Below are 27,533 nucleotides of genomic sequence, written 5' to 3'. Positions count from 1 at the left end.
CTTTAGATTTTTCCATATATAAGATCATGTCATCTGCAAACAGGGACAGTTTGACTTGGTCCTTTCCAATTTGGATGTGCTTTCTTTCTTTCTCTTGCCTGATTACTCTGGCTAGTACTTCCAATACTATGTTAAACATGAGTGGTGAGAGTGGGCATCCTTGTCTCGTTCCTGTTCTTAATGGAAAAGCTTTTAGCTTTTCCCCATTCAGGATGATATTGCCAGTGGGTTTGTCATATGTGGCTTTTGTTATGTTGAGATACCTTCCTTCTATACCTAATTTGTTGAGAGTCTTTATCATGAAGCACTGTTGAATTTTGTTAAATGCTTTTTCTGCATCTATTGAGATGATATGGTTTTTGTTCTTGACTTTGTTGATGTGGTGTATCACATTTACTGATTCATGTATGTTGAACCATCCCTGCATCACTGGGTTGAATCCCACTTGATCATGGTGTATATATTTTTTTGATGTGTTGCTGTATTCTAATTGCTAATATTTTGTTGAGGATATTTGTGTGTGTGTTCATCAGAATTATTGGCCTGTAGTTTTCTCTTTTTTTATTGTGTCTTTGTCTGGTTTTGGTATCAGGGTGATGCTGGCTTCATAGAATGAGTTTGTGAGAGTGGCCTCTGTTTCAACTTTTTGGAATAGTTTGAAGAGAATTGATATTAATTGCTCTTTAAAGGTTTGATAGAATTCAGCAGTAAAGCTATCTGATCCTAGGCTTTTCGTTCTTGGGACACTGCTGATTACTGCTTCAATCTCGTTGCTTGTTATTGGTCTGTTTAGGTTTTTTATTTCTTCTTCGTTCAGTCTTGATAGTTTGTATGTGCCAAGGAATTTTTCCATTTCCTCGAGAGTTTCATATTTGTTGGCATATACTTGTTTATAATAGTTGAATGGTTCTTTGTATTTCTGTGGTATTGGTTTTAATGTCCCCTTTTTCATTTCTGATTTTATGTTCTTTGGGTCTTCTCCTTTTTATTTTATTAACCTAGCTAATGGATTGTCTATTTTTTATCTTCTTAAAAAACCAACTATTTTTAAATTGATTTTATTGTATCATTTTGGGGATCTCTTTCATTTAGTTCTGCTCTGATCTTAATTATTCATCTGCTACTTTTAGGATTGAATTGTTCTTGTTTTTCTAGTTCTTTGAGGTATAGCTTTAGGTCATTATTTGAAGTCTTTCTATTCTTTTGGTATGATGTGTCTTTATTTTCACTAGTTTCAAGGAATTTTTTGATTTCCTGTTTAATTTCTTCTCGGACCCATAGGTCTTTTAAGAGCCTTTTGTTTAGTTTCCATGTATTTGTATAGTTTCCAGTGTTCTGCTCATTATTCATTTCCAATTTAATTGAAATAATGTGAATTTTAAAAAATTTGTTGAGACTTGATTTGTGACCTAACATGTGGTCTGTTCTGGAGAATGTTCTATGTGTTGATGAAAAGAATGTATGTTCTTTTGTGTTTCTCTCTTGATTTGTTGCCTAGATGATAAGTCCAGTGCTGATAGAAGGGTGTTCAGGTTCCCAACTGTTATTTTATTGGGGCCTATCTCCTTTGTTAGGTCTAATAGTGTTTGCTTTATATATCTTGGTCCTCTGGTGTTGGGTGCATACATATTTGTGATTGTTATGTCTTCTTGCTGGATAGATCCCTTTATCATTATATAGTGGCCTTCTTTGTCTCTTTTTATGGTTTTTGGTTTAAAGTCTATTTTATCCAGTATAAGAGTAACTACTGCTCATTTTTGGCTTCAATTTGCATGGTATATCTTTTTCCGTTCGTTTACTTTTAGTCTGTGTTTGTCTTTACAGGTAAGGGTAAGTCTCTTGAAGATAGCATATAGTTGGGTCTAGCTTTGTAATCCAATCAGTTGGATTATTTATATTTTTGGTTATTATTGACAGGTATTGTTTTAGTCCTGGTATTTTAGTGCTCTTTGGTTAGATGCTTTAAATATCTTTTGTTCCTTCTTTAATTATTTATCTTCAATGTTTGCTGTTTTTTGGGGGGGGTTCATTTAATTTCTATCTCTTTCTCATTTGCCTTTTTGTTTTAATACTGCTTTTTGTTTTTTCTTGTATATTCGTAGTAGGGATTATTGTTTTTGGATTCCAGATGGTAGGACTCCCTTCAGAATTTCTTGCAGGGCTGATCATGTGGTAGTGAATGCCTGCAGTTTTCTTCGTCTGGGAAATCCACTATTTCTCCCTCATTTCTGAAGTATAGCTTTGCTGGGGGAAGTATTCTTGGCTGGAAATTTTTCTTTTAGTAGTTTGAATATATTATCCCATGTGTTTTCTGGCCTGTAGAGTTTCAGTTGAGAAATCTGCTGTTAGTCTGATAGGGGCTCCCTTTTACGTGACTAGATGTTTTTCACTTGTTGCTTTTAGGATTCTTTCTTTGTCTTTGAGTTTTGCCACTTTTACTAAAATGTGTGTTGGGGAAGATCTTTTTGGATTGAATCTGTTTGGGGATCTTTGGGCTTCCTTGATGTTGCTTTGCATTGCTTTGCCCCCCACTGATTTGTCACCCCACTTCCCCTGGGTGACAGAGATGCAAAGGATTACTCAAAGCTCATCTCTTCTGAGCAGTGAGAGGCCCCAAAGTGGTTAATCTCCCGCTGGAACCCCGAAGCGAGAGGGATCCCTTCCTTGGGAAATTAATGCAGAATTGGGGTTATCTTCCTGTATTTATTTTCCAGACCGGGAAGTTACAGGAAGAGACATAGGGGGTTTATAGTTTAACAGTATAGGCTGGTAACTTTCAGTGAAACAAGCCAGATGACATTCCAGTAAGGCAGTTAAGTGGTCCTATCAATAACAGTTTGATCTAGTAAACATTCCTTCCTATAGCAATTTCTCAGTATCTTTACATAACAATCAGTAACTAGTCTGTCTTTGAGCCAGCAACCTGCTGTGCCACAATCCTTATCTTGCAACAGAGACTTATAGCCTGAGGGAAATTTCCAGTCCTCCGCAAGGTCAGTATTTGAAACTGCAAGGCTTTGGAAAACCAGGCCCTATGAAGTACATATGCTTTTTAGCACATGACCACACCTTGATTAGAAGGTCCATGTGTCTCCCTCTACATGGGAGGTTTTCTATTATTATTTCCTTGAATAGGTTTTCAATGCTTTCGCTTGTCTTCCCCTCTGGAATGCCCATGTTTTGGACATTTGTGTGCTTAAGGTTGTCTACCAGCTCTGTTAAATTTTGTTCATTTTTAAAATTCTTTTTTCCTTTTTTTTGTATGCCTGGGTTATTTTGAAAAGACTCTCTTCAAAATCTGAAATTCTTCTGCTTGCTCTGTCCTGCTGCTTAAGCTCTCATTTGTGTTTTTTTGTTTGTTTGTTTGTTTGTTTTGTTTTATTGTTGTTTTGTTTAATTGAATGAATCCTTCAGTTCCAGGAGTTCTGCAACATTCTTTTTTAAGGTGTTAATCTCCTTGTAAATTTCCTCTTTGATATCCTGGATGCTTTTTCTCATTTCATTGTGTTCTCTAATTGAGTCTTATCTGTTTGAGTTTTCTTTTCTTTTCTTTTAAGATAATTTATTGTATATGTATATGAGGTACAAAGTTGACTTTCAGTAGTTGTGTACAATGTGTGATGGTCACATCAGGATTGTTAGCTTAGTCATCATTACAGTATATAATCGTTCTTTGAGTCCATTAACCAATTTCTCATTAACCCCTACCTCCTCCCACTCCCCTCCTGTTTTCCACCTCTAGTAACCACAGTTCTTTTCTCTCCTTCTAAAAGTTATAGAGAGAAAGGAAGAAACAGACAACAATCTTTGAGTTTTCTCAAGATCATTGCTCAGAATTTCTTTTCAGACATTTCAAGGGTTTCCTGTTCTATGGGTTCTGGTACTTGACAATTCCTGTGTTCCTTTGGGGGTGTCATATTTTCTTGTTTATTTATATTTCTAGTGTCTCTTTGTTGATGACTGGTCATCTGGTAGAGCAGTTGTTTCTTCTATTCTCTGGAGTGGGCTTTGAGGAGAAAGACTTCCTCCTCTATTTACAGGCTCTACTGGTGACTCTCCTTGTGTCAGTGTAGTCATTAGTGCAGTGGGCTGCCTGCAGCATGGTCCTGGCTGTTACTGTGGCAGTGGGCTGTCCTTGTGGCGGCAGTATGTATGGTGGTGGCTGTGGTGGACCACCTGCATGGAAAGTAGTTGTGGCACTGCCTAGTCATGGGACATTCATTCACCTCCTATTTGGGCAGGAAGAGGGTCTACTGGGGGCTTCTGGCTGGGTGCCAGCTCAAAGGAGGCTCACCTGGCTCCTGCTTGGATCTGCAGGAGACAGCCAGTGGGGGCTTCCAGCTGGGTGCTGGGTTGTGCGGGTCACTCTTTTGGCTCCTGTTTGGGGTGGTGGGAGGGGGCTGGTGTAATCTTCTGGCTGGGTGCCAGGTCATTCAGGTTGCTCCCTTGGCTCCTGCTCAGGGTGGCAGGAGGGGGCTGGTGGCAGATTCCAGCTGTGTACCTGAGAATTTTATAAATATATCTTAATGTGTCTGTGAGCATTTCTCAGGCAGATTTAAATAATTTGAGGATTATCTGTTGGTACCTCCCTTGTCTCCATCATGGTAGTCCAGATACTTTAGTACATTTCATACAAGAAACTAGTCAGATTTTCACCATGCATTTGTATGCATAGATATATTGGTGTGCACACGCATGTCTGTCAGGCATGTGAGTACTTGATGTTTGCCCATGACTAGGGAAGCAAATTATCACTAGCAACAAACATTTATTGAACACCCACTGTAAGTAAAAGTTGTATTTGACAAACAAAAAAAAGAAAAATTGACTCTAAAGTTTGCCCCTGCAAAGGACTTAAAACAGGTATAAAGATTAATAAACCGATCTTGAAGATAATTTGAATTTTAAAAGTAATACAATCGAAAATCTCTGATTTGAAGAAAACTAAAATGAATTCAGAGTAACCTATACAAGTAGGTGGTCTAGGCAACAGAAAAAGCAATGTATAGGGGGGAAAATAGTTGTTCATACCTTAAATTCGTAGATCAATTAATAATATAGCACCTAAGCAGAGTCGAAGTATAGACATTACAATTCAGGTTATGAATGTCTTTGTCTTTCTAAGAATTGCTATGTAACTTAAGTACAAGATGGTAATCTGATTTCACTACTAGAAATTTTTGCTAGCATTGCCTAAACCAAACTCTGTTATATTTATACTTAAGTGTACTTCTTTAAAATATATGTCCTATTTAACAGAACCAATAGTTTAGCTCTTAAGATATTTTTCAAAATATACCATCTTATTTATATGTGTTCATCTCCTTTTTCCCTAGTAAACATTAATTGAATAGGAGAGAACTGGAAAATTGAGAACTCTGGCATGAGCATTGGTATTTTGTGAGACTGTAGGATGAAGGACAAGACAGTTTTTCTTGCACATTAGGTATTTCTGACCTTTGTAATTGCATACTCTGTTTAATTCAGTAATTATGTAGGAAGTTTAAGCCCCATCCCCACCAAAGTTATATAGCATTTGAAACATTTAAGTTAATTAGGAATAATTTTAATGTGAAATTTATTATACCTTTGGAATTAGTACTATATATACATTCTGCAATATCCCAGAAGCAATGGGAATCATTGCTAAATTCATGTAAAAACAACGTTCGAATCAGGTAGATATTTTATAAGGTCATAAATAATTCCAAAACCTTGCTAGAAAATTACTTTCTTCAGTGGGGCTGAGGGAAAAACCTACAAAATATGATTTTATCTCAGGTGGTTATTAAGAGTCCCTCAATTTATGCTTAAATATATTTTAGAGTAGTTGAATGAGGAATAAATTTTGATAATGAAAATCTTATTCTGATGTTGGCTTCCACGATAAAATTTAAACCATCTTCCTGAGGTTAAAAAAAAGAAAAATTCTGGTAGTCTGAAATAAACTCTTGAAAAAGAAATGGGTGTATCTTTCTACTGGTGTGGTAGGGAGAGGAATTTCTCAGTACCTACTGTTCTCTAATATATTCTTTCTGCCCATATTCTGCCCCACCCCAAGCAAGTCCTTTTCAGGACAATAATAACTTCTCTCATTTAGAAATCCCCCATTATTTTTCTCTTTCAATACGTAGAACTTTTTGCCCTTCCTTTACCTTTGTTCATAAGCCTTTAGGAGTTCTAACAGAGGCTACAGTATTTCACTTCTGTGAAGGGCCTTTTTTGTACATGATATTCTCTAACCTAAACCTTCTCCAAGGTCAAGGCCCCATGAATCTGTAAATGCAAAAGGAAAGTGATTTGGAGTTCCTGAAAATATTTATAGACTGTTTTGACCTGTGCCATTTTAGGGACTTTCAAGTATGTTCATGATTCAAACTAAGCCAAGAGTGTTTCTCCAAAAGGTTTATAGAGAACCCTGTAATGAGTAGATGATTTCTTATTAACTTAATAAAGTGTGTAGTAATGGATTCTTCTGTCCGAAGTATATGAAGTGTGTTCTTTTACATAAATAAATACTCCACTTTTGGTCCTTTTTTACACAATTATTTTGTTTAGTAATCATTTATGTATCTTCATTACAGATGTCATGAGGATAACTTAAGCTCTTTTCTGTGAATAAATGGTTTCCTAAGCCTTTCAACTCTGTTAGTTTTGCAAAATAACCTCTATTGCTGCTACTTGGGTCTTGGTGTGATTTCTTTTATTAGTTAACCCTTGTTATTAGTTAACCCATGTTAACTAATTATGTTTTTTTGATTTCTGATGTTGAGAAATCATGTTTTCGTGATTTCTTTTATTAGTTAACATGTGTTATTAGTTAACACATATTTTAGCTACTTGTTTATCATATGTAGCATAATGATAGGGTTTTTACATGTCCCCCATCACTAGATTACAAACTCTTTGAAGTCCCAGCTCTTTTATTACCCATGATACAGCTTAGGGCCTTGAATATGAATAAAACAGATTTATGATAAGCAGGAACTCAAGAATATTTTCTTTTTTAACAGATTTGGTTCATTTGACTTGTACATCTTCTAAAACAGCAAGAGAAGATTTAGAACCAGTTGTGCAGAAATTATTTACTCCTTATACTGAAATGGAGATAGGTAAGAAAAATAATTGGTGATGGAAAGGTAATGTAACCATCATACTCCTCTTAGATATCTCATGAAGGTTTCTGAATCCTGAACTGAAATGTGATGTATTCAGCAAAAACTCTCACATGTTTTACTAATATGGTTGAGCACAGTGTCTGCCTAAACGTGGGGGAAAATGTTCACATCACACACACATGCACACACACAGACATATAATTGTGAAAGTGTACATTTATATGCATACATACACACACAGAATGAAGACTGGCAGGAAACTCTCAATTAATTTTGGTGGGATTATGGACATTTATTCTTATAATTTTCTTTATGTTGCAGGTGTTATATGAAGAGCATATATTCCTTTATTAGAAAAAGTTATCTTCCTTTAGGAAAAAAAGTTGGTTTAACTGACAGAAGATTAAATTACTAATTGGCAAATGTAGGAAACCTCCTTAAGTATTCATTGTCACTCAATGCATAGCGTGCTAGTGATGTGATGAATACTCATCTCTCAAAAGTATATATGCTACTTATTCATGGTGGAAAAATGATATTCCACCATGAATTTTTAAACTTTTCTCTCCACATAATAGGGTTGCTCTTGCAGCTGTGAATGGGGCGAATGTGGCATATTTTGTGTGTAAGTTACCAAAAAATAGCCTAATGGATCGTCTTCATTTATATAATGTAAAGGTGATTTTCATTATAGGATTTGCATGTCCACTTGAATCTTGATCACTTTCTTCCATCGATTTGTATGTCTTCATTTTCTTTGGATGTTATGTTTGTTCAGACACCCATTTATTTCCTTCTACCTATTTCCTTTTATCTCATCTCCCTTGTGTGTTTTTTTTCTTAATGCAGAGATGGTGCATAGTGGGTATTTATATTTACATAAGGAAAAAACTGTTTTATTCTCAGGAGCCAATATCAGTACACTTAATTTCTTTGTGAGCTGTCTTAATAAAGTTCTCCAATCTGAAGACTTCACTTTAGTTTGGAATTTAATTCATGTCATATTTTCATTTGGAAATCTCTCATAAATGTTTGGATTATTGTTAAACAATTGGTCACAAAGTTATGGTACATAATAATATTCCTCAACCTAATATGGAGTCATAGTTTTATTCTTTAGCTTTTACTAACAAGATGTAGATGTAATTAAACTCCGAATTTCTTAGTCATTTCTGAAATTTTTCACAAATTTTCTGTTGTAATTTCATTATATGGTGTTCCCAAATAATACACTAAATTTGAATCTTGTATCATTATTCTTCACTTTTGAAGTGCATTTGATTTCCCTTTTTTCAAATATCAAGCTGGGGGAAATTACACATTCATTACTTAGTATCCTCTAGCCATTTTACATTTTTAAACATTAATCTTAATGGTTAAAGTGATCCCATTTTGAAATGATGTATTGTTTAGAACCTGAGTGAAATTCTTTAGTAAGAACTATGTGCTCAGAGGGGTTCTCAGGTGCACCGAGGCACTGAAAAGCTAGTTTTCACTGACACATAGGCCTTTTTATCATCAGGATGAGGTAGTGGTCATATTTTAATTAAAATGTCAGAACAAATACTGTTGGAGTTATTGAAAATGAATCACCAGATAAAGTGAGCACTGGGCCATGGCAGGTCAAAGAGGCAAAGTCACCTGGAGAAGAGAACTCAATTCATTTTCCTGCCTAAACGAGGAATAAGGAACTTTATGAACAATATGAACTTTTAATACATTTAAAGCACATTCTTCTCTGTAGCAGAAGCCCATATTTCCTCAGATTGATGACTTTCATTATTATGTTTTGATTATTTAACAATCATATGGAACCTTATGCTTTAGAGCATTGTAAATATTTTATTTTAAAACATGTACCAAAGCAATAACATTATTTGGGCTTATTTTCTCTCATAATTTGAATTCTACATTCTGTGTGGTACTATGCTTTATAAGTCTTTGTGAAAGTCAGCTTAGTCACCTTGCAAGGAAGTTCATTTCTTGGAAAACATGATATTCTCTTCTCAACTACAGTGCTACTTTGCCAGTGTATCTCAGAAATTCTGGTAGGGCTCTGAATTCAGTTGGGTTACTTTTAAGGTATCAGCCAGAGCTCTTGAGATATGCTCTGGCACAAGAAGCAGTTGTACTAATACCTCGAACCCTACCTGATGGGCTCCTTTAAGAACATCAAAGATCTCTAAACCCTTCTCTCCTTCCTAGTCCAAAGAAATATGAGGAGTCTTCGAAAGTTCATGGAAAGATTCATATATTAATTCCATTTTTCCAGAACTTTTTTGAAGTACCTCCATATTAGATGTTTTATGCTTAATGACCCGATTCTGCGGGTGAGAAAATGAGGTGATTGCTTACAATTCATATGTGCATTAATTCTTCCAGGCTCCAGAATATCCTTCTAAGCACTGAGAGATTTGTAAAGTAAGCAGTATATTCCAGTTTCAGTGATAGAACTATACTAAGTGGTTTCTTATTTTGCTGAGAAACAGATTTTCAGTGTGAATTGAAGCAATAATTTAATTAGTACTATATCTTGAAATGTCTAAAATGTAATATCAAGGCACCCCCTTCTTTCTCTTTGTCCCCCCATTGTGCATGGTATATGGAGTTATCTCATTCAGTCTCATTCTTTTCTTATCTCAAAGAGCAGCATTGCCAAAAAAACAGAAATTCCCTTTATGGGTGTAGTTTGAAGTTGGTGGCCGGTGAGAGTGTTAAGTAATTGTTGGGCTGGGAAGCCAAATGTCTTATCTTAATTCCTTTTTGTAATGTGTTGTTTCCAAACTCAGTCCACACAGTCTCCACTACTCTGCCATATTATTAAAATAGTTTACTCTTTCCCTAAATATGGCATGCAGCTGTAGACCATTTCTTGGTTTTATTTGATGTGCCATAGTTGCTTTTCTTTTGCCTACTTATTCTGTACTTACCCCAGTTTAATGCCCAAGATCTTATTCTAAATTACCTGTTACTTTAGTCCTTCATACTATCTAATTGAATGAAATGAGCTATCAAAGAAAACCAATTCTACACCTGGCAACTTGTGATGCACTCCTAGTCAAAGCTCAGCAGCTTTAATATTTTTTGACAATTGTGCACTTTCTAACTGCGTGTTATTTTTACACCCATTTCCCTGCCTTTCAGCTGACCTCAAAGATGAAGCAATTATATGTCTCGTTGAAGGTTTTAAGGTCAAAGCCTAATAACTCCCTTGTATCCAGAGCATTTATCTTCAGCCTCTGTCAATGTTTCATCTTCCTCATGGTTTCTTTTCAAAGCCTCAACCTCTATGAAATTTCATTCCTATGATCTGTTGGATTATTCATTTTCCCTGAGTTGGAACTTTTGTGAAATACAAGATAAGCTCTCCTAGTATACACTTAGAAATGGGCTGGGCAGTATTAAAGGCTTTCCAGACCCTAGCCCACTTCTGTGTAATGCTTCCCAAGTTAAGTGTCACAAACCATAGGCAGTATGTTTAAGTATCTTCCTGTCAGATTTTGTGAAACTAAACTCACCAATCAATTTACTAAGAGCCATATAGTTTTAGCTGTGAAATATGAGTTCCTTGTGTTCCTTATTTTGTCAGTAAATAGGTTTTGCCACTTAATGTGTGCCTAGATGAAGTTAATGTTACCTTAGACTCATAGATCTCAGCAATAGAAAGGATCACCTTAAGAGATCACTTTTTCCACTCAGAGTTTCTTTGTCCTGTCATGCTAATAATTATGGATTATGCAGGATGAACTAGAAAGGTAACTTTTGGTATTTTTGCAGTAAGAGTATTTTAAATTAAACATATTAAATCCTATTTATCTTGAATTGGGGAATAGGGTATTCTTATTAAATTTAATACTTCAATTAGCTGAAAATTTCTCTATGCTGTTTACCAATTTAACAATAACAGTAAGAAACTAGATAATTATACCTTTAGCATTTAAAGATTAAAGATAATTATACCTTTAGCATTTAGAGATTTAGCATATCTTTGATTCACGAGGTGCCTCATAGTCTTGGGTAATCTTCATAAACATCCATTATTATCTTGTACAGAATTTGAATTTTCGGTCATATTCAGAATAAAGAAAGCTTTGTACTCAATAAATACACTAACACCAGTATTTTCTGATTTCAATGAAAGAAATTATAATATTTCTAAAGAAGAGAGGCAGAGAACTAATTATTAAGACAGCAAGAAATAGGCTTTAGGAATTGAGGTTAATAAGGTTTGACCTTTTTATAAGCATATCATACTTTGATTATACCTGAATACAGGATTAAAATCAATTCAGAAATTATTTATTGTTTGTTGTGTGCTAGGCCCTGTATTAGGGAACAAAAAGGAGGAGAGTAGTGCCATTAAATGAGAGAACATGTGCTCAAAATGACTTTCAGTCTCACGATCTTATTTTTGTTATTTGCTTGTTGGTTGCCATTAACTTTGTAATTAAGTATGACAGAGCATTACAATGTGAGCTAGGATATCAAAGTTTTAAATCTGTATGTACTATTTTTTAGTAATAGCTTTATTGAGATATTCATATACATATGATTCACCCATTTAAAGTGTAAAATTCAATTTTTTTTAGTATATTCACAGAATTATCCAAACATCACTACAGTCAATTTTAGAATATTTCCATTACTCTCAAAAGAAACCCTATACCCATTAGAAGTCACTCCCCATTTACCCCAGTTACCTCCAGCCCTAGGCAACCACCAGTCTACTTCCTGTCTCTATAGATTTGCTTATTCTAGACATCTCATATGTATATACTGTTGACTTAGTCATCTACAGTTTATCAAGTTGGTTTGTCCATTTGAAACATAAGAAATCAATTTATGTAAACTTCTCAGCTCCCGGGGGTAATTTTAAAATGAATGTGATCATAAGCACTTTGATACTGCTGAGGAAAAGTAATAGAAACCCAAGGGAGCATGATTGGAGTTAAATTTAATTAATTTAGTAATCAAAGCAATTTTTAAAATCTAACTTTTCTTTGGTTGAAAAGCTATCATTGCTTGAAATCTCATACACATATATCAGAGTGTGTGGATGCAAATTTGCTAATTATTTATGTAAAAACTGATTTACTACAATGTCTAGTCATGGCTTTAATGGTAATTAGCCACATAATGTAGTAATTGATAAGCAACACACATTGTGTTTTAGAATGTAAATAAATTTATTTCTACATTTAGAAAATGAAGAAGTTGAAAAGCCAAGACTTCTATGGGCTCTTTACTTCAATATGAGAGATTCTTCAGACATCAGCAGGAACTGTTACAATGATTTACCATCCAATGTTTATGTCTGCTCTGGCCCAGACTGTGGTTTAGGAAATGATAATGCTGTCAAACAGGTAAGGCTGTTGTTTCTTAGTTTTGTATTAAGAAATTGGTGTGGTAGGGAAAGTGAATTGTTTTTTCCTCTGGGAGGAGGGAAAGAAGACTAGAAAATCATCTCTCTCATTTAATACCATCTCTGCAATTTGCCTGCTATGGCTCGACTATGTCTCCCTAAAGTCCATGTATTGGAAGCTTGAACCCTATTGTAGCAGTGCTAAGAGGGTAGGAAATACGATTATGGTATTTGAAAGGTAGAGCCTTTAAGAGAGATGATTAGATTGTGAGGACTGTGCCCTTGTGAATGGGTTGATCCATTCATGGAGTAATGGGTGTGGTTCTGATGGCTTTGTAAGGAGAGCAAGTGAAAAGTTTAGCTCTCTTGCTCAGCCCATTCTTATTCTCTCCATGTGATACCCTGCATTGTTGTGGAGAGTTTCCACCAAGAACAAGGCCCTCACCAGATGCACCCCTTGGACTGCGGACTTCCCAGCTTCCAAAACTGTAAGAAATAAATTTTATTTCTTTATAAATCACCCAGCTTCAGGTGTTCTAAGCAACAGAGACATACTAATGCATTGAGCCTATTTTTTTTCTATGAACTGCAAAACTAACTTAAATATAGTTTAAATATAGTATCAGATTTTTTCACTTCTCAAATATAATGTTAGAAATACAACAGATTATTTATGAGTTCCTTTTGGGAATAAGAATGGAAGATGGAAGATGTTAGAAATACATATAAAAAAATGACTTTCTAATGCCACTATTCTAAAGAACTTTGCTTCTAATTTAAACAGTTAACTTATCTATATTATTTTGGAATAAACAAACCTTTTTCCCCTGATAACCTGAGCCATTTTAAAAAGGGTATAACTAGTAAGGCATACAAAATGTAATTTTACAGCGATCTTAACGCATTTTTTTTTTATCTTGGAAAAGAATATAAAACATAGTTTTTAACAATTAACATGATTCCATTAACGTTTTGACACAAGCTTATATCCCAACAGCTACTATTACAGTTGCTGAGAAGTATGGTAAGTTGAGGTGGAAGTTTGAGACTGCCATTCTGGGCAGGGCTATGGAGAGATATAGGCTGATACAAGCTGCCAGAAGTGAACTATGATTCCATTAAGCAGAAGAGTCATATGCATATACAAAAATACTTCTCGGCCCTTGATGGGAAGAAAAAAGTAGAAAATCTTTTCTGAGGCACAAGTCTAAACTTTTCAGTTAGAGTTGGCATATCTGTCTATTGATTCAATAAATGGGTAATTTAACATTGTCCTAAGACCACAGATGGAACTTTCATTCCCACCAGGGGCAGGGATCTTATAGTAGCTAATGGCCTCATTGACACTTTAATCTAATTTTTAGTCATAGCAGCAAAGCTATGACTATGACTGTAATCCAGACATCTACAGTTTTTAGCCAAAATTCTTTGTGTCTCATCTTCAGAGTCTAATGGTGATCCTTGGATAACTATATTCAACCAGTGACACCAAAAAAAAAGCAAGAATTCACATCTCTCATTCATCATTTATTAAGTTAGTTTAATAGGAACCCAGGATTGCTCAAGCTCTGCATTTATGGCTTAAAATGATCAAGACATTTTTACTTTGAATCTGATTTTTTTGCAGCCAGAAATTGCCAGCAAGTTTTCAGCCAGGTCATTTTTTAGGTTTTAGTTTTTTGGTCATTTTTTATCCCTGAATGAACTTTAATATTTTTTTTTTTTAACAAAAATGGAAGGCCTTTTAAATAACGACTTATAATACAAGTTCTGATGTGATCTAAACTACATACTAGAAGATTGTAATTAAGGGATAATTTTATCATGAGGTAATTTGCTTCTCAAGATGATAACCTTTGAGAGTAAAGTGTTATCAGAGCAGAAAAAAGTATAATGCTAGTTTTGGCACTGATTATTATATGCTATTAAATGTAAGTAGTTTTAAATTTGTTATATAGCTTTTAACCTCATATGTCAATTTTGGGAGAAATATTATAATGCCATCTTTAAAGAACATTGATAATATTTATAAATAGTTTATTCAGATAAACTGAGTTCTAATTTCAGTATATCATCCTATAATTATCCCAGTTACCGATTGGTTATTTATGTGTTCCAAATGAAGAATATTATCTATAAAAGCTCTCAGAACTTCACCTAGGCTTTGCCCATATAGAAAACACAAGCCTCTGCAGAGTTGTTTTCTTTTTCTTTTTTTTCCTTACCAAAAAAATGCTTCATTTTACCAGTTGGCAAGTTTGCATCTTTTCTTATTGGTAAGTGTATAGAGGTTGAATAATGTAGGCCTGACTCCCTTATATCCTATAAGGAACTAGTTATGATTTGAAGGCATAACTGAAAATATAAGGTGATCTGTGTTTAATACAAGTTAAAATTGTGTGCAGGAGCACACCAAGATGTTCCCTATTGTCACCACAATGATGCTAGCCTAAGTGATAGTTGTGATTTTTTTTTTTGTGACTTGCTAGTTTTTGTAGTTTACGTTACTTTAATTTTTTCTGAACCTGACATACGACATCTCTTTTCTTGATACAGATTGTATTCCATTTACCCACACATACTGATGAACAGAGTGGCTCATAGTCCCCACTCCCAAGATATTGATAGCTCACTCCTCCTTCAGGAGCCCCCACCCACTAGGAGTTGTCACTACTGTGGGAACAAGAATAATTAACTAGTGCCGTACTGTTTGTATTGTATGTCAGGTATAAAATGGCTGATGTTGGGCTGGGCTGGCAACCTAACCATCATTTACAGCAATGTTTTATGGACAAATTAGCAAATCATTTATGACTTTTGGTACACTGTCCATTTGTAAATTGAGGGCTAGCTTTATAGATTGTATGAACTATAAAGTTGCTCACATATTGCAGTGCTATTTGCTTTCTCCTGCCATTGAGGGAGAGGGCAATTTTAGATGTCATATTTTCTGTAGCTTCCATTAATTTGAGCATTTTCTGTGTGTCAGATACTATCCTTAGCATCTCTGTATTAGTCAGTTTTTTGTCATTTACAGCAGAATACCTGAAACTGGGTAATTTATAAAGATATGAAATTTATTTATTACAGTTTTGAATGCTAGAAAGTCCAAGGTCCAAGGAACATATCTGGTGAGGGGCTTCTTCTTGGTGGTGACTCTACGGCATCGCAGGGTGTCACATGGCGAGAATGGCAAGAGCTCTTGTGCTCTCCTCGTAAAGTCACCAGTCTACACCTATGATAACCTATTAAACCACTAACCCATTACTCCGTGAATAAATTAATCCTTTCATGAGGGCACAGTTCTTACAATCCAATCACCTCTTAAAGGCCCTACCTTTCAAATACCATGATAGGATTGCCCACCCTCTTGACACTGTTACAATGGGGGTCAAGTTTTCAACACATGAACTCTGGAGGATGTTCAACCCATAGCAGTCTCATATAATCTTATTTGATCCTCAAAACAACCCCATGAGGTAAGTATTTGTGACATCCTCATTTGCCAGATGAGGAAGCTAAGGCCCAAAGGCCCTAAATAACTTGTCTAATGATCACATAGCTAATAAGTTTTTGAGCCAAGATTTAAATTCAAGTCTGTTGGATCCCAGTGGTTGTACACTCATCCAGTGTACTGTGCTACTTCTAACTTGTGAATAAGGATACATCCTAAATACATTAAAGTGCCAGATTGACAACAAGTTTATTTTTGTTTTACATAGATGTATTTAAATACATTTTAAAAAATAGGAATATTTTAAATAATTCATCTTGTCCTTTCTGTACTTCCCAGTATAAAGAAACCAGGTCACAATATGATTAGCCCTTTTTAATGTTTTTAACCACATGAAACTCTTCACCCTTTGCACTAACTTCTGGCTTAAAAAGGGTGAGGAGGATTAAAAGTTGACAATCAGTTATTCTGGGATTAGAACTGGATTTAGTTAGCAAATGAAATGCAGCAGATCAAGAAGAGTTAGATATACCTTTCAGAGCATGAGAGTTGACCCTAAAAGGTTCCAACAGTTAGAGAGAAGAGAGACTTAGGAAAGGCTGGAGTCTGGCTATAGGACGTTGGTGTCAGCAAGGGCCAGTGGCTGATGGGCTGAAGGTGGGGCAGGCAGAGCGTAAGTAAGGGTAGAGTGGCAGCCTCAGGAGGCAGGGTATTCATGACTGGGATATATGGAAGCAGAGTAGGATCCAGCCACATGGCAGGGGTGAAGGGGGAACTTTGTCCTACAGGGAGGAGACAAAGGTGTTAGACAGAGGAGCTGGCTTACGATGGGGTTACCCATCCTAAGTTGAAAATGTCATTAGGTCGAAAATGCATTTAGTACACCTGACCTACCGAACATCATAGCTTAGCCTAGCCTACCTTAAAAGTTCTCAGAACACTTACATTAGCTTAAAATTGGGCAAAATCATCTAACACAAAGCTTATTTTATAATACTGTGTTGAATATCTCACATAAGCATATTGTACTGCACATTGCTAGCCCAGGAAAAGATCAAAATTCAAAATTTGAAGTATGGTTTCTACTACATGCGTATCACTTTCGCACCATTGTGAAGTCGAAAAATCTAAGTCAAACCATCATAAGTTGGGGACCGTCTATATAATTATTATATTTATACCTAATATTTGTATGATGTACAGTTTTAAATGTTCTTCTATTTGTATAATTAAAAAAATTATTGGCATTCTATTCCATGTCAGGCACTTTAAGAGTTGACTAAAAGTCCTTGTCATCCTGGAGGGATCACTGTCTAATAAAGGAGAAAAGCGTGTAAACAAATGATAGTGTAGTGTGGTGTATACATTAATATAATACCCAAAGTCTGGAAGTAACATAAGAGTAGTGATGCACTCTATCTAGGAGTCAGAGAACTGTACAAAGAGATGAGTAGCAATTCTCCATCCAAATCAAAGACAGTAGAGTTGAAGCCTTCCTGGTGTAAAGAATAGCATCTGTACTAGCTCAGGATGTAAACATCAAGGTGTGGTTAGGAAAGTACAAATAAACAGGTATTAGTGAAGCAAAAGGTCTGAGAGATGGAGGTTGGACAAAGTGATACATGATAAGAGCAGAGAATGTAGGCCTGAAGGGTTTTGTATGCCATAGTAAGGACCTTGGATTATATCCCTTTGGTAATAGGGAGTCAGTGAAGAGTTTTAAGCTGGAAAGTGGAATAAACAGAATTTCATTTTCCATAGACCCTTCTGAAAGTGGCATGGAAATGGATTGCAGGGGAAACCATAGAAACAAGGACACCAGTCCATATCTGAGACTGTTGCAGTTGTCTGGGTGAAAGATGGTTGGTACATGCCTGGGCTATGTCACTGGAGAAGGAGCAGATAGAGTCAAGAAATAGAAGATAAAATTGATAGAATTTGGCAATTTTTAACATGCAGAGAGTAAAGGGGAGGGAGAATTTCTACAGTCAAGATAAAGATATAAGCCAAAAAGACTATTAGGGGAACTGAAGGGTGAGGTGGAGGCTTTGTCTGATATAGGACCTCCTGCTTCTACACTAGGGACTCAGTATCTGCAGTAAAGAGGTATGGTGAGTTCCTGGGGTGGAGAGCAAAGCAGGCATCTCTAATGTTTAATTTCAAAATATCTGTAGTACACAATGCAGTACTGTTAACTTTAGTCACCATGTTGGACATTACATCCCCAGAACTTACTCGTCTTATAAATGAAAGTTTGTACCCTTTGACCAACATCTCCCCATTTCCCCCAACCCCTGGCAACCACCCTTTTACTTCTTGTTTCTATGAGTTTGACTTGTTTAGATTCCACATATAAGTGAGATCATGCACTATTTTTCTTTTTGTGTCTGGCTTATTTCATTTAGCATAATGTCCTCCAGATTGATCCATGTTGTCTCAAATGACAGGATTGTTTACTTGAAATTTGATAAGACAGCAGATTTAAATGTCCTTACTGCAGGCGCACGCGCGTGCACGCGCACGCGCACACACACACACACACACACACACACACACACACACACAATCACTCACACAATGGTAACTATGGGTGGTGATAAATGTGTTAAATTTTGATCCTGGGAATCATGACATTGTATAAAAATATCAAATCATCATGTTGTACACCCTGAATATATACAATTTTTATTTGTCAATGAAATGTTTTAAAATTTATAAAATATATCTTTAGTAAACAGCATGTTCAAAAATATACCCTTGAAACATACCCAAGAGGGGATAAAAAACTATTCTCCTCTCTCTGTCCTTCTTTCAAATCTACATCAAAGCTCAGAAGCTTCTGTTTATTACCCCTCTACTCACCCCCAAAGAATATCCATTTTAATCACCTGATGCAGGAGTCTGCCAATTGTAGACAACCACATGGTAAATATTTTAGGTTTTCCAGCCTGTTTGGTCTCTATTGCAACTACCCAACTCTGCAGTTGTAGTTCCAAAGCAGCCATAGACATTAGATAAACAAATGATGTGACTGTTCCAATAAAACTTTATTTACAAAAACAGGCAGCAAGCTGGATTTGTCAGTTTTGTCAACTCTTGGCCTAATGAATGACCTTGTGTGATTGGGAAGAAGGATGAAGCAGTACAAAACATCATTATAGCTTTGTAAATAAGCATATATCTAACAACCCTTTAATGACTCCCTTTTACCAATAGGATGTAGTGCCCCTAGCGTGGCAGGGATCCTTATCAACAGTGAGTTGTAGTCATCTTAATAAAAGTAGGAATATGTTTAGAATAGAACAGCGATTCTACCTGCTACATTTACTTCATATATATAGGAGGGTACTTCAGAAAGTTTGTGGTTATCACAGCTGGCAGTGCATCAGTCTCATAATCTGAAGGTCCCAAAACGTTCTTGGAAAAATAGAAAGAGTCAGCCTGATGCCAGCGGGAAGTCTGAAATACTGGCCAGGGCCTCAGCCCGGCCCCCAACACTGGCCAGGAAGGAAGCCAGCCTGATGCCTGCCCAGGGGTCCTGAGAGACGGCGCCGTGGGCCTCAGCCCTGCTGTCACACATTCAGGCCAGCAGTGGGGTCAGCCCGTCGCCCTCCCTGTGGTCCCGAGAAACGGGGGCGTGGGCCTCAGCCCTGCTGCTGCACATCCGGACCAGCAACTGAGCCAGCTTGACGCCCAGGGGTCCTGAGAGGGGGTGTGGGGGTCATGGGCCTTAGCCCCACCCCTGCCGCACATCTAGGCCAGCAGGGGAAACAGTCAACCTAGGATCCTGAGATGGGGGCTGGCCAGCCCCAACCCCGCCCGCAACCAAATCCTAGAATGTACTTATTAACCACGTGTATTTCTTTGGGGTGTGTGACTCATCTGTTCATGTCCTTCACCAAATGTCTGCTTAGGTTTTTCTAATTCATTTTTAAGAGGTCTTTTTGCAATAAGGATGTTAATCTTTGTGTGTTTAAAAAAAAAAAAATGTAGAATAATGGTTACCAGAAGCCGGGAGGGGTGGGGATGGGGCCGAAAACTAGAGGTGAACTGATGGGGATAAGACTATGCTGTCTACCCGAAGTGAATCATTGTGCAGAATATGCATGTACTGAAACAATGCTGTGAACCCCACAAAAATAAATAAAATTGAATATATATATATATATATGTATGTATATATATATATATATATATATATATATATATATATGTATGTATATATATAAAATCAAGTTTGGGGACTGTTTTGTAAATGGCTTTATTACTATCATTTGATACTTTTCTCCCTCAATACTTTTTTGTGGCTGCAAGGTAGTCCAATTCTGTAAGACTTGCTAAGTGGTCATTTTTTGTCTCCAGAAAAAAAATCATACAGATCTTTCCATGAACTTTTTGATGTACCCTCAACACACACAGACACACACACACACACTCTCACTCTCACTCTCTCTCTCTCTCTCTTTCTCTCCTTTTTCTTGTTAAGATCATATTTACTTTTTTATTTTCTTACCCTGCCATACTTAGCTACCGCATATAGAGGCTTACTATTTTATAGATCAGGAAGCCAAGGCTTAGAAGTTGAGTAAGCATTCCTTAAACCACATAGCTGCTAAGTGACAGAGCCAGCATTTGCACTGAGGCCATGTATTTGAAGTCCATCAGCTGAAATACTGTGGTGTACTTTTTAAAGCCCAGGGACAGGGGAGGGAAATTATATCGCAAAACAAATGGTTGAGCAAATAGTAAAGAATTTTTTTGATTGGAGCAATGACATTAAAATTATATGCTAAAGACTATACAAATATTACAAATAGACTTTATGGGAAATTATATAAAGAATTTCAAGGAAAATTGTATATCTGTTGATGTGAAGAATGAATGTGCTTAGATTCTCATTGATTTCAACACTTGATAATAAACCTAATCAAGTACTGTCCAGCCATCCTTGAAGAATACAGCTAAGTGCATGTATAGAATTAGAAGGAGAAAAGTCATAGCATTCTGAAAGCAGACTTTTAAAAGTTCATGTATAGTGGTAAAGTGCTATAACCTGGTTAAAGACATTTTTAAGGGTGACACTTTAAATGTTTTTAGATAGTGCCAGAAATGCACATACATTTTAAGCTGATGTCCAAAGTCTATTTTGTTCTTTCTTCCCTGGCCAGGCTGAAACACTTTTCCAGCAAATCTGCCCCAATGAAGACTTCTGTCCACCCCCACCAAATCCTGAAGACATTGTCCTTGATGGAGACAGTTTACAACCAGAGGCTCCAGAATCTAGTGCCATACAAGAGGTCAACTTAGAGCCTCCCAAGGAAAGTGCAAACCTGGGAAACCCAGAGGAACCCTCTGAATAATGGATTTATACCATACTGGATACCCCACTTTGGAAATCCCTACTGGCCTTAGTCCTCTTGATGGACTGTTTGAAAAATGTTAGAAAGCAGCAGCCAGTTGACGTACAGAATCAGGAGAAGTAGGTCATAGAAATCCAAAAGGAGATTTTCTTTAATGAGTACATTCCAAGAACACAAAACACTCGTAAAGCACATTGACTTGTCTGTTTTAGGATACCAAACCTGTGGGATTAGCAGATGAAAATTATAAATGGATTCCCAGCAATATAGCTATAGACATGAAAGTGATCCCTATGCACTGTTAATTATTCTCTAGTATTAGGACAACTTTTGTTTGCAACTTAGGATTTTCGGATTGAAAGCTACATCTTCAGAATCAGCTCACATACTTCCTTTGATTATTTAAATAATATTTTCTTTATGATTATGAGCATCATGACATAATTGATAAAAGCATATGCAAATTCAGTTGAAAAAAACTAAAGTATCATGACCCAGGCAAGAACCTGTATTTGTTTTCTTTCATTTTCTATGTTGAGAAGTATTGAAAATGCTAATATTAAGGTGTTTAGAACTTAATTTTTACTAACAACTTGTGAGTCTATTGCTTAGTAATTTTTTTTTTAATATTAGTAGTTGAAAGGAAAAGCCCCAGCCTGAGCACAAAAATAAAACCCACCAGGAGACAGGGACTCAACCAAAGTGTGTTAGGCAGGCAAAATGAGCAAGCGGGCTGCCCTCTCAGAAGTGGGAGCAGCAGCAGGGAGAGTCGGGTTGGGCCTTTTATATCCAGTTAGGCTGAGCTGGACTGTTCCTATTGGCTAAGAAGGAAGGGGTGGGAAGCGAGAGGGGTTTAAGCTGAGTTGGGATTTTTCTGTAGGTGGAGAAATTCGCACGTGCAGGAAAGGGATGTGATTGTGAGGAAGAAGGGAAGGGGTTTTTTTTGTGATTCTCAGAAAACGTGCTGTTCTAGGGACCTGAAACTCTCTGCAGCCATTTTGGGTGTTCCTCCCGACCGCCCGCCGCCGTCTTAGACATCCGCTAAAACATAATTGCCTAACATTCCCCCCTCTTTGGTTTAGATAGAAAAATGGGCATCGCCATCATCTCTGGCTACTTCCTGCTGAATGAGGGGCATCGTAGGGGTTGCTGGAAGTGGGCACAATTGTAGTAAGTTGCACCAGTAAAGATATTGTACTTTGTTGTAGTCTTAGAGTTAAGGCCTCTTGAATGCAGCATGCACATTTATGTAAACAGACAATCAGGATAGGCCTAGAATTACTAGAAAAATTCTGATAGCCTTACTGCAGGTATATGTAGAACAATGAAAGAGAGATTTTATGGTCTCATGGCCCAGCTCATATTGTACCCTGTTTCATCCATTAGCCAGCATCAGAATCTCTCTTCCAGATCATTTACTGAATACTGTTGAAAAGCTCCTGAATATGATTAGTGGTGATTAAAGTATTACACAACTGCTAATAACCTTGTTAGAAAATTTAGATATATCCTGTTGCCTCAGAATGTAACAAATTACTCTAAGAGCTTTCTTTTAAGCTATCTTAATTACTGCAAATAAATATTTATTTTCATAGTTTTAAGTCAAAAAAAGAAAAACCTTTTGGTTTTGTTGTAAAACCTTGAGCCTGAAGTCATATGAATGAAATTAATATGTTGTACATAATGCAAAAGTTTCAATAGCCAATTTGAAGTTTTGAAAATTGCTATTATCAGAGAATTTGGATCAGGTGTTTAAATTTAGTTGTGCATGCTTCTTATTAACCAAAAATGATAATACCATTCAGTTTAGTAATCAGTATGAAAACCAATTAGTTATTGGTTTGTGTTTTTCTAGTTGCTGTGCCTGCCTAGAAAAACATATATATAGTAAAAGTCGATTGATATATTTTTCTATACAAAAATGGGGTTATAGTTTTCCCCATCTTCTATAATATTTAGTTGTCCATAGTAAAAGCCACAGTAATGGGTAACTTGTAGGACAGTCCTAGTATCTGAGATTGGCAGCCCTTTGTCTAAAATAGTGGCCATGAGTTTCCTGGATTGGCAGCCCTTGGTCTAAAGTCCTAAAAACTTCCAGAAAAAATTGTTGAAATTTAATTGCTAAATAGTGATATTTTAAAGCAGGAATTCTAACAATTTTCTTGGAAATAAGCTATTTACTGCTATTGGTATTGAGTAATTTGTCTTTTACTCAGTTAATTTTATATATATTTCCAAAAAGCATGAATATATGATTATTCATAAATTTGCACACTGTCACAGTAAGTTTTCAGAAGAAATAAAGACTCTTTTCAATGCCTTTTAGGTGTGGTATCCTACTTTTTTAATATTAAAGTTTTGTATATATGCCAAGAAACTGAAGATTGTTTAGTTTGATTTATTTGGACCTGATTTATTTTTTGATATTAGGCTATTACTTAAATGCTCAGCTGTATGTTTGGTGTTGTTTCTGGTCATCTGACAACTGTGTTAAGTTTGTGAGAAAAACTTTCAAATAATACGTGGGTTTGATTTACCTAACAAACTTCTAGATGGCAGCATCAAGGTCAATATCAAACAGGGGGATGGGACCTTATTCTGTTCGAAATCAGCGCTGTGGAGGCTGTGAGGCATGGGCTATGACTTTACAGTACATTTATTGCCTACAAATTGTTTTCACATCTCATTTAGAAAATGAGAATCTGAAATGATTTTCATATTTGTTTGGTGAATGACAATCTGAAATGTTTTTCTCTAAGATGTTTGAGTCCTCGGCAGTTTACTTGCAAAAGACAAGATACTGCTGATGTTCTTTTTATGTAGAAATCATTCATTGAACTGTGATTTGTTCTTGAATCAAATAATTAAAGCACACTGACATTTTCTGTCAATTCCAAGTAGTTTCTAAAGCTCCTCAGACAAGATGCATTCAAAAGCTAACAGGACTCTTTCAAAACTGGCAGTTTATATATGAGATTATTAATAAATCAAGTTTAAGAAAGATAAGTTTAATTGAATTTTTAAACAAGTAGCTGTATTATCCTTCAAGCACCTTCAAGCTCATACATATTCACACTTTTTTTTTTAAACAAGTGCTTTGATACGTTTGAATTCTTCTCTTTAATGATGGGTTTTTTTTTTTTAAACACAAGTGGTTTAACACTTAGCATCCCAAGTCATATTTTGAAAGCCACTTTTCTTTCCATTAATGCACGGTTTAGCTGTAGGGCTGCAATGAGATGCCCTTGCCATCCAAGTTGTCACGTCTGCTTTTTCTGGTGATGATGACTCTTAGGACTGTTTGACAGGTAATCATTAGAACTTGGATCCTAGTAGACTAGAGGGTCTTTTCACCCATCACTGCAGGGGGATTTATGTGGGTAACTCCTATTAATGTTAATAGGACTTGCAAGTGTAAGTCCTCCTCCTATCAATGAGACAGTTGACCCCTAAAAGAAATATTCTTTAGTGATGGACACTGTAGCTGATCTAGAAGCATCAGTGAATTGTTCTATTCAGGATTTTCATATGTGGAAAAGAAATTAGCAAGAGTGTACCAATCCAGTGGAGGATTTGTTTGTAGAGCTTGAAAATACTAGCTCTTACTTTTCTACTCCCATTTCTAATATATGTTAGAAACTATTGCTCTTGTGTGTATTATCAACATAGCATTTTCTCTTATTTTTACAGGATAAAATAATTTTGCCCAAGGTTTCATTGAAGTCACATTTTAATGTGCCAGTACTATCCTAAAAATTCTGGACAGGTTGAACATTTTAAAGCTACGTAATAATGTCCAGTCTCAATGATCAAGGAAATGTAGACCAACCCAGGAGATATATTTTGCTTATCAAGTTGGCAGAATCCAAAAGATTGATAGTAGCTAGAGTGGTGAGGGTATAGGGGAAAAGGCACTCTGATACATTTTGGGTAGGAGTATATAAATTGATTACAGCCTTTTTGAAGGGCAATGCAGTAGAACCTATCCAAACTTTAAATGCAGATAGCCTTTGACCGAGTACTTCCACTTCTAAAAATCTAGCTTATGGAAATGTTTGTACATGTACACAAAATACAAGATTCCCCACCACGGCATTTTTTTTTTTAAATTTCAGAAATAACCTAAGTGTTCATTAAAAGGAGACTGGCTTAAATTGTTAATACAGGCATTCATAGTACAGAATACTAAACAGCTGCTAAAAAGAGTGAGATGCATATATATGTAATATATCTCCAACATATGTTTATATATGTAATGTATCTCCAACATATGTGTATTGCATATATATATACACATCATAGGAAATGTTTGGGGAGTATGCATACCAAACTGGTTATGTTGGGGAAAGAGATTAGGATTGGTAGGGGTAGAATAAAAGGGCCCTTTAAATTCTAATTCTACATAATATTTTTTAGTTTTAGATTTTTTTTATATAACTAGCAAGCATTTATGTATCACTTTATTTAAAATTTTAATCTGTTTAGTAACCCAGGACCAAATTCCTAGGTGGTACTTGAGACCTCCAAAAATAGTGACTTCAGATTTTGGATTACACTAATGTTTTTCTAAAGTGCAGTTCACATATAACAGTTTATAATCAATAAGTGACTAGTTAGATAAACTATGATACATCCATTACAATGGAGTACTATGCAGCTATAAAATTGTAAAATGGAATTAGGAAACTACTGCTATAGTGCAATCTCTAGAACATATTAAGTGACATGAACTCTATACGCAAAAGTATGTGTATAATATCTACATTTCATGCAAGAATGGCAGGGGTATTCAAAATCACATATTTAAATGGTTACCTATTGAGAAAGAGAAGAGGCAGGACACAGGGATGGAAGCTAGACTTCTTTGTACCTTGTTTTATAGTTTTGACTTAGAAACCAAAAACAATCCCTAAAATGTGAAAACAAAACATTGAACATAACCATGTATTGAGTTGTTGGCATAACTATGTAGAGAAGAATTAAGTGATTTTAAAGCAAGTGAAATGGAGGATGGAGAGGATGGAGACTGGGTAGGGAACAAAGAATCTTAAACTTTAGTAGACTTGGTGATAGTGATAATATGTATGTTGTGGTAGATCAAATATGTTGATGTGATTATTAACCAATTTTCAAAACAAAGATAAAAGCAAGGATAAGTAAAAACTGTGATCTTTAATTTGAATTAGAAATATCAATGTATGCTTATGTCCAAATTCATCAAATTGAACACATTAAATATGTGCAGTTTTTAGTATATCAATTAGACCTCAATAAAGTTGTTTTCAAAAGAGGCACAACCCCCCTCCCTCCAAATCAATATAAACTCAAGATGCATTTTTCTTATTCTAAAAAATACATGTTTTCTAGCTAGGAAACTGGCAAAGGCTACTGATATCATGTGAAAAGGACATAAGAACCAACTTGAAGAGACTTAAGATGAGAACACTTAAACATCAAGAATTTATAATGATACTCCAAAATAGCCTCATTGACCCTTTATTCTAGAAATGAAGAAAGGGAAGCATCCTATATTTCCAGTGAAGATTGTATTTCAAGGTATCTAAATAGTTGTTGAAGGAACATTCTTATAGAAGAATCACAATTAAATGCATGAGGAATGATAGATCACTGTTTTGTAAATTCAATATAATAATGGACCTAGGCAATGATTATCAATGGCTGATAAAACCTTTAGTTAAAAAGTTGATGCAGACATCACCTGAACCTACTTACTGATCAATCTTAAAATCACTACAAGTAGAAAATCAGACATTATAGGCCTCCTGGTGTGTTGAAATAGAAAGTACACAGCACTACTTGGGAAGAATTCTTGCCAAAATAAAAATTAAAAATTAGCTAGATATAATCAAGGCTCTAGATGTAACTGCCAGTTTACAGACACTAGGGGATAGGAAATCATGTAAAATGATACCATAAAGATACAATGTATAAACTTTTACAGGACAAATGACCCAATTTTATGAATTAAAACTGGCACAGGAAAAAAAAATGGGCGGGAGCACTATTACAGATTTAAGGAGATTTTAGAGACATCAAATAATTAATTGCAACATGCTGAACTTGTCTGGACCTTATTTTGAACAAATGAAATCTTTTTTTAAAAAAGCAAAAAACGAGAGTTCTGGTCAAGATGGGGGAATAGACGGTCCCCAGCATCACTCTCCCACAAATCAACCAATTCACAACTATAAAAATGTACCATCAGCCAAGCTGGGGCT

At 35.8% G+C, this 27,533-nt stretch overlaps 1 protein-coding gene across 1 annotated transcript in view; it reads left to right on the top strand.

Annotated features, from left to right (window-relative positions):
* Positions 1-23,592, top strand: part of CHM (CHM Rab escort protein) — a 176,679-nt gene extending 153,087 nt beyond the window's left edge. The window contains exons 13-15 of the mRNA XM_063083178.1: positions 7,014-7,112; positions 12,321-12,481; positions 21,103-23,592. Of these exons, the coding sequence (XP_062939248.1) occupies positions 7,014-7,112; positions 12,321-12,481; positions 21,103-21,294 (452 nt within the window). The 3' untranslated portion in view covers positions 21,295-23,592. The remainder of the gene's footprint in view (positions 1-7,013; positions 7,113-12,320; positions 12,482-21,102) is intronic.
* Positions 23,593-27,533: the final 3,941 nt, after the last annotated feature.

The sequence above is a fragment of the Cynocephalus volans genome, chromosome X, assembly GCF_027409185.1.
Source record: "Cynocephalus volans isolate mCynVol1 chromosome X, mCynVol1.pri, whole genome shotgun sequence".
NCBI classification, from domain to species: domain Eukaryota; kingdom Metazoa; phylum Chordata; class Mammalia; order Dermoptera; family Cynocephalidae; genus Cynocephalus; species Cynocephalus volans.
This window is presented reverse-complemented; position numbering and strand designations above follow the sequence as displayed.